Source organism: Equus quagga, unplaced genomic scaffold (assembly GCF_021613505.1).
Source record: "Equus quagga isolate Etosha38 unplaced genomic scaffold, UCLA_HA_Equagga_1.0 HiC_scaffold_5644_RagTag, whole genome shotgun sequence".
Lineage (NCBI taxonomy): Eukaryota > Metazoa > Chordata > Mammalia > Perissodactyla > Equidae > Equus > Equus quagga.
In genome coordinates, this window is record NW_025794084.1 from 15552 (window position 1) to 23573 (window position 8022).

Sequence of the window (8022 nt, forward strand, 5' to 3'; positions counted from 1 at the left end):
GCGCGTGAGCGGGGCCGGGGCACCAGGCAGTCGCGTCGACACCGGCCAGCCGGACGGCCCGCGCACGCCCCCGCGGGCCAAGAGCCGGACCGAGGCCCGAACCCCCGCCCCAGGGGGTGGCGCGGCGCGCCGGCGGCCGGTCACGACGGCTGGCCGGGACCTGACCCGCGCTGTGACAGACACGCGCGCGCCAGAACGGGGCACCGCGGGGGACGGTCCCCCGCCCGCACGCAACGTCGCCGTCTCGCGGGCGGCAGCGGCGGACACGGAGGAGGCCGCAGCGGCCCCGGGAAGCGAGTCGCGCTCGGGGCGGGGCCCCGGTCGGGCAGCCAGAACAGGCGACGACGGGGAAGGGCTCGGGAGAAGGCCGGCGGCGGTGAGGGCCGAGGCGCCGGAGAGGCGGTGGCGGTGGAGGAAGGGCCGCGGCCCGCCGAGAGACGCGCTCGGGGCGAAGGAGGGAAGACAGAACCTCCTGAGGCAAGTCAGCCGCCGGAGCACACACGGGGTCTCACCGCCAGGGCCCTCCAGCACCAGGGGCGGTCCTGCGGCACCCGGAACGGCGACTGGCCCCATCGCCCCTCGCGCAGCTCACGGGGGCTCGGTCCCGCCACCCACCTCCACGGCCAGGGCTCTCCCGCACACGGCGCCAGCGTCCCACGCCGGGCCCCTGGCGAGCGGGCCCCACCCGACTGGAACCGAGAACACTTCGCCCGGGGCCACCACCGGCCTCGGTGGCCGGAGGCGACACCCGCGCGGCGAGGCCCATTTCGGTCCCGGCCGGTGGGCGGCGCGGCCAGGCGTCTGCCCGGGCGGGGGAGCACCGGGGGCAGCAGGGAGCGCGGCGCGCGCCTCGACGGAGGGGGCGCAGGCTTGCGGGAAGGCTCCCAGGGACGGCCTCGGGCACGGACGGGCCACCAGGAAAACACGCGGGATCCCACCGCCAACAACATGCAAGGGCGGTCCCACGATGCCTGGGACGCCGGCCGGCCTCAGCCACCCTTCGGCCTCCCGCGGGCCCGGCCCCACCGCCGGGGCGTACGTGAGGCACCCCCGCCGCCAGGGGCCGCCCCGTCCACCCAGCCACCCGTCTGCCTGTCTGGTCTGCTCCGGGGCCCACGTCCCGAGGGAACGCACCCGAGAGCGGCGGCGGCCCCCACCCATGCCCGCACGCCACCACCGGCTGCGGCTCAGGAGCGAGCAGAGAGCCAGCCGCTCACGGCGGGGCGGAGCCCAGACATGGCCGGGCCCTCTCCCAGCCCCAGTGCGTGACGGGAGAACCACGCGCACGCTCGTGCACATGCACGGCCCCGTGCCCGACGACGGCCCGGCCGGGCGTGACCCTCCCCCGACTCGGAGGGGGGAGGCGACGGCCGCGGTAGGCAAAGAGCGGCTCTGCCCACGCGCCACGGTGGTGGTGTCCGTGGCTACTACGCGCAGAGGAGAGGTGGTGGCTGGGGTGTCCGGTACCCCAAGGCACCCTCTCGGATCGCTAGAGAAGGCTTTCTCACAGAGGGCGTGTCACCCCCGCCCATCGTCCGCCATCGGGCCCACCAAGGCGCTTACAGACACCATGGCCACACAACGCAGGAGGGGTCTGCGGTAGAGGTAAGGCCTAGAGCAAGTCGGAGCATCCGTGGTCAGGGCCGCGAGCCCGTGCTGCCCCGGGCTCGCCATCTCCGGACACACTGGGCTTAGCTAGGGATCTAAAAGGCCCCTGTGCGGCCCCCAAGTCAGTGCCTCCCCTCAGGCCGAGACCGAGGGAGGCAGAGACTGGGACAGAGGTGCCGATCAAACAGCACCTCCCAACCAAAGAGCCAGCGCCACGCCGCTGGCTCGGCCCACCACGATCACTCCCACACCTGCGTGGAAACCCCAGCAAGGGGAACACGCGGGCACGTGCCCGAGCCTGCCCGCCACCACACAGCATGCCGTGGGGGGCGACGAGTCACCCGTCCCCCCAGAGGGGGACGGGCACGCCTCCCTTACCGACTCGACCCCCCGCTCCTCAGACACACCAGCGCAGCAGTCACCTGAGGAGGCCGATGGGAACAGGGAACGACACCGCCACTCGGGCTCGGGCGCCTGAGGGACGACCTGGAATGCTCCAGGGGCACCGCCAACGGCCGGGGGAACGTGCTCACGCACCCGGGAAGTTGCACAGCGCGGCGGCAACACGGCCCGCCCCACCATGGGGAGGGCCGCCCACGAGACACAGCCAAGAGGCACAGGCGGAGCATCCGCCGCGTCACGGAGACCCCGACACCGCCCACGCCACAAGGCACGGGGCAGGGGAGCGAGGTCGGGCCGGATTCCGCACCCCTGCCGCCTCCCACACGCCACTCGCAGCGGGGGAGAACGGGCGAGGGGACCCGCGGGCAGAGCGAGAAGAGCGGTCCCGTTCGCCATGAACGTCCGTCCCTCGTCTGGCACGGCTTAGGCCCGGCCCGGGAGAGCACAGCATCACCACATCGATCGGCAGCATAACGCGAGGGACCCCCCGAGCAAGGGAAGGCCGGCGAGGACAGCGAGCGGAGGAGCCTGCTTCAGCCTCACCGACCCCCCTCCTCCTCCAGCAAGCGCGGGCGACGACCCCAGGGCGAGAACACCTGACACGCACTGGCACGGAGCCGGCGGGATGGGGTAAGTCGCGACCGCACCCGGGTGCCGACGGCAGGGAGTGCACGTGGTAGAGGACCCCGCGCCCCTAACCCCGCCGCCCTCGGGTACCAGAGACCGGAGGTGGCACCACGGTCGTGGGGACGCCTGGAACGCACAAGAGCCGGCGCGCAGGCCCCAGCGGGCGGCTCAAGCGGCGGGGGTGGAAACGGGCGTCCGGTTCTCGGCCAGAGCCCAGAGACCTCCCCGCACACGCATCCAGGCACATGGAAGCTCTCGGGCGGCTGTCACCCGAGCAGAGCGTGTCAGCACTTATCTGGCGGCACAAAACCACCCATTGGGGGGCAAGGATCGCCGCGCCCGGAGACGGGGCCCACCCACGGATCACGAGGGGAACCCCTGGATCACGGCCACGGCCACCAGACCCCAAGCACGACCCCATCGCCACCCGGCCCGGAGCTCCCGGGGCCATCTGGTCGACCCCAGAAGCGTGGCGGCAGGGGGAGCCGGGGACAGCCTCCCCGGGCCGCCCGCGCGGGCCGGGACCGGTCAGTCCCTCCCTCTGAGTCGCCGGGTCCGGACTTAGAAAAGAATTCCGCAGAGGCGCCTCCGGCGACCGGGCCCGGGGCGGGACCGTGGCTCCCGTCCCTCAGCCGGGGCTCCACCTACGCCTCGAGCCGGCCCCCTCCCACCTCCGGACAAAGACGCGACCCGCGAAACTCGGAGAGAGAAGTCCGGTCCGACGGCCCGGACCCACCCCGGGCACGCGTCCGGGCCGGGGACGCCCTCCCCGGCCCGCCCTCGAGGGCTCCCGGGGCCGGTCCACGCTCTTCTCCAGGGCGGGACTTGGACAAAAAACTGCCACGGAGGAGGCGGCATCCGAGGACCGGGCCCGGTCCCCACCGCCAGAGCCGGTCGACTCGGAAGACCAGTGGGGAAAAGGCCAGCCCGGCGGCCGAGCCCGTCGCGCCCTCCACGGGCCTCCCCCGCAAGGCCCCGGCCGGTCGCCCACCTCCGGAGCGGGGCGCGGAAAGGGGATCGGCGACGCGGAAGGCCCGACCACCGGGCCGCCCTCGGGACGACGGCCGGGCACGGGACGAGCTCCCTCGCCCGTTCCCCCGCGGCGGCCCCCCACCCCCTCCCGGGGACGGAGGGGCACCGGCGGCTGCTGGTCGACCCGTCCGGGAGGCCCCACACCCCGGCCGGCACCGGGCGGCGCGGCGACAGCCACCTCCCTCAGTAGCCTGCACCTCCAATCTCCGGCGAGCGGGCGTCGCGCTCACGCCCCGGCGCCACCGGGCCAGATCCCGCCAGCGACGCCGGCCTCCCGGGACTCTGCCTCGGTCACCGCGGCCGAGTCCCGTCCCTTGGCCCGCGTCGCCGGAGCTCCGGAGGAAAGAGACGATATAAAAGCGGCCGCCAGGTGGCACCCGGCGACCGGCGACCGCCTCAGCGGGACGGAGCCGGAGCGCGGGCCCGCCGGGGAGCACAGCCGGGCCGCCGGGCCGCCCGATCCCATCCCGGCTCCCCCTCGGACCCAGCCTCCCGGCCCAGTGCGACCCCGGGGCGTCCGCCCGCGGGCTCCCGGCCGCCAAGGCGCAGCCCCAGCCGCAGGAGGGGGACCCGGAAAAGGTTTCTCGGGCGCTCACCGGGAAGGGCACGGGGAGAGTTCCCCCAGAGAGGCCAGGTGACGGCCCGGGCCGGGCTGGGCCGGTGTGGCCGGGAGGCCGCCGCTTCCCGGAGCGGCCGGAGCGCCCCCGGGGCTCCCGAGAGGACTTAGAAAATCAGGGCTGGCGGGGACGGTCAACCCGAAACCAGGCACGTCACCCTAGAAGGACCGTGATGATGGGAGGAGGAAAGCTTTCCAGCCCAGAGGGTCGGTCGAAGGCAGGCGGAGAGTCTACCCTCTGAAACTGACGAAGATGGGCAAAAGAAGCTAGCTCAGGAGGGGACATTTAAGGAAATAAAAAAAAAAGAACGAGTGCGTGGAGAACTGGGGAAAAATCAACACTGAGAAATCTACCCTCTGAAACTGACGAAGATGGGCAACAGGGGCTAGCTCAGGTGGCAATCTTTAAGCAGAAAACACACACACACACACACAAGCGCGTAGAGACCTGGGTACAAAGCAAAGCTGAGAAATCTACCCTCTAAAACTGACGAAGATGGACAAGACAGGCTAGGTCAGGTGGCAATTATTAAACAAAAAATAAAAAACAACAACAACAAAAAAGAACACTGGGGAGTGAAGACCTGGGTAGAAAGCAACACTGAGAAATGTACCCTCTGAAACTGAAGAAGATGGGCTACGTAGGCTAGCCCAGGTGGGAATGTGTAAGCAAAAACAAAACACAAGGGCGTGCAGACCTGGCAAAAAAGCAACAGTCAGAAATCTACCCTCTGAAACCGCCGAAGATGGGCAACACAGGCTAGCTCAGGTGGCAATTTTTAAGGAAAAATAAAAGGAAGTGCGTGGAGACCTGGGGAAAAAGCAACACTGAGAAATCCACCCTCAGAAACTGACGAAGATGGGCAACAGTGGCTAGCTCAGGTGGCAATCTTTAAGCAGGAACACACACACACACACACAAAAGCGCGTAGAGACCTGGGGAAAAAGCAACACTGAGAAATCCACCCTCTGAAACTGACGAGGATGGTCAACAGGGGCTAGCTCAGGTGGCAAACATTAAGCAAAAAAAGGCGAAACACACAAGGGCGTGGAGAGCTGGCGAAAAAGCAGCACTGAGAAATGTACCCTCTGAAACTGACGACGATGGGCAAGAGAGGCTAGCTCAGGTGGCAATCGTTAAGCAAAAGAAACAGATAAGGGCGCGGAGACCGGGGGAAAAAGCAACACGGAGAAATCCACCCTCTGAAACGGAGGAAGATGGGCAACAGAGGCTAGCTCAGGTGGCAACCTTTAAGCAGAAAGAAAAAAGACAAGGGCGTGGAGAGCTGGCGAAAAAGCAGCACTGAGAAATGTACCCTCTGAAACTGAGGACGATGGGCAACAGAGGCTAGCTCAGGTGGCAATCGTTAAGCAAAAGAAACACACAAGGGCAGGGAGACCTGGGGAAAAAGCAACCCGGAGAAATCCACCCTCTGAAACTGACGAAGATGGGCAACAGAGGCTAGCTCAGGTGGCAATCATTAGGCAAAAAGAAGAGAAACAAACAAGGGCGTGGAGACCTGGGGAGAAAGCAGCACTGAGAAATCTACCCTCTAAAACTCACGAAGATGGACAAGACAGGATAGGTCAGGTGGCAATTATTAAGTAAAAAAAAAAAAAAAAAACACCAACAAAAGAACACTGGGGCGTGAAGACCTGGGTAGAAAGCAACACTGAGAAATGTACCCTCTGAAACTGAAGAAGATGGACTACGTAGGCTAGCCCAGGTGGGAATGTGTAAGCAAAAACAAAACACAAGGGAGTGCAGACCTGGCAAAAAAGCAACAGTGACAAATCTACCCTCTGAAACCGACGAAGATGGGCAACACAGGGTAGCTCAGGCGGCAATTTTTAAGGAAAAATAAAAGGAAGTGCGTGGAGACCTGGGGAAAAAGCAACACGGAGAAATCTACCCTCTGAAACTGACGAAGATGGTCAACAGAGTCTAGCTCAGGTGGCAACCTTTAAGCAGAAAAAAAAAAGACACAAGGGCGTGGAGACCTGGGGAAAAAGCAACACTGAGAAATATACACTCTGAAACTGACGACGATGGGCAATAGAGGCTAACTCGGGTGGCAATCTTTAAGCAAAAGAAACACACAAGGGCATGGAGACCTGGGGAAAAAGCAACACTGAGAAATCCACCCTCTGAAACTGACGAAGATGGGCAACAGGGGCTAGCTCAGGTGGCAATCCTTAAGCAAAAGAAACACACAAGGGCGTGGAGACCTGGGGAAAAAGCAACACTGAGAAATCCACCCTCTGAAACTGACGAAGATGGGCAACAGAGGCTAGCTAAGGTGGCAACCTTTAAGCAGAAAAAAAAAAGACACAAGGGCGTGGAGAGCTGGCGAAAAAGCAGCACTGAGAAATGTAGCCTCTGAAACTGACGACGATGGGCAACAGAGGCTAGATCAGGTGGCAATCGTTAAGCAAAAGAAACACACAAGGGCGCGGAGACCTGGGGCAAAAGCAACACTGAGAAATCCACCCTCTGAAACTGAGGAACATGGGCAACAGAGGCTACCTCAGGTGGCAATCGCTAAGCAAAAGAATCACACAAGGGCGTGGAGACCTGGGGAAAAAGCAACACAGAGAAATCCACCCTCTGAAACTGAGGAAGATGGGCAACAGGGGCTAGGTCAGGTGGCAATCGTAAAGCAAAAGAAACAGACAAGGGCGTGGAGACCTGGGGAAAAAGCAACGCTGAGATATCCACCCTCTGAAACTGAGGAACATGGGCAACAGAGACTACCTCAGGTGGCAATCGTTAAGCAAACGAAACTCACAAGGGCGTGGAGACCTGGGGAAAAAGCAACACTGAGAAATCCACCCTCTGAAACTGACGAAGATGGGCAACAGGGGCTAGCTCAGGTGGCAATCGTTAAGCAAAAGAAACACACAAGGGCGTGGAGACCTGGGGAAAAAGGAACACTGAGAAATCCACCCTCTGAAACGGCCGACGATGGCCAACATAGGCTAGCTCAGGTGGCAATCGTTAAGCAAAAGAAACACACAGGGGCGTGGAGACCTGGGGAAAAGGCAACACTGAGAAATCTACCCTCTGAAACTGACGAACATGGGCAAAAGAGGCTAGCTCAGGTGGCAACCTTTAAGCAGAAAAAAAAAGACACAAGGGCGTGGAGAGCTGGCGAAAAGGCAACACTGAGAAATCCACCCTCTGAAACTGACGAAGATGGGCAACAGGGGCTAGCTCAGGTGGCAATCCTTAAGCAGGAACACAGACACACACACACACACACACACAAAAGCGCGTACAGACCTGCGGAAAAAGTAACACTGGGAAATCCACCCTCTGAAACTGACGAAGATGGTCAACAGGGGCTACCTCAGGTGGCAAACATTAAGCAAAAAAAGGCGAAACACACAAGGGCATGGAGACCTATGGAAAAAGCAACACTGAGAAACCCAACCTCTGAAACTGAGGAACATGGCCAACAGAGGCTACATCAGGTGGCAATCGTTAAGCAAAAGAAGCACACAAGGGCGTGGAGACCTGGGGAAAAAGCAACACTGAGAAATCCACCCTCTGAAACTGACGAAGATGGGCAACACAGGCTAGCTCAGGTTTCAATCTTTAGGCAAAAGAATCACACAGGGGCTTGGAGACCTGGGGAAAAGGCAACACTTAAAAATCTACTCTCTGAAACTGACGAAGATGGGCAACAGTGGCTAGCTCAGGTGGCAATCGTTAAGCAAAAGAAACACACAGGGGC

General features: G+C 63.1%; 2 protein-coding genes across 2 annotated transcripts in view; both read left to right on the plus strand.

Annotated features, from left to right (window-relative positions):
- The window catches only part of LOC124232400 (collagen alpha-1(I) chain-like), a 4876-nt gene extending 3607 nt beyond the window's left edge, over positions 1-1269 (plus strand). The window contains exons 4-5 of the mRNA XM_046649366.1: positions 27-376; positions 628-1269. Coding sequence (XP_046505322.1) covers positions 27-376; positions 628-1269 — 992 coding nt within the window. The remainder of the gene's footprint in view (positions 1-26; positions 377-627) is intronic.
- Positions 1270-1297: 28 nt separating this feature from the next.
- Positions 1298-4026, plus strand: LOC124232401 (translation initiation factor IF-2-like). The gene is made up of 4 exons (XM_046649367.1): positions 1298-1463; positions 2574-2640; positions 2731-3164; positions 3455-4026. Exons 1-4 carry the CDS (start codon positions 1298-1300, stop codon positions 4024-4026), a joined length of 1239 nt encoding a protein of 412 aa, XP_046505323.1.
- The last annotated feature ends 3996 nt before the right edge of the window (positions 4027-8022 follow it).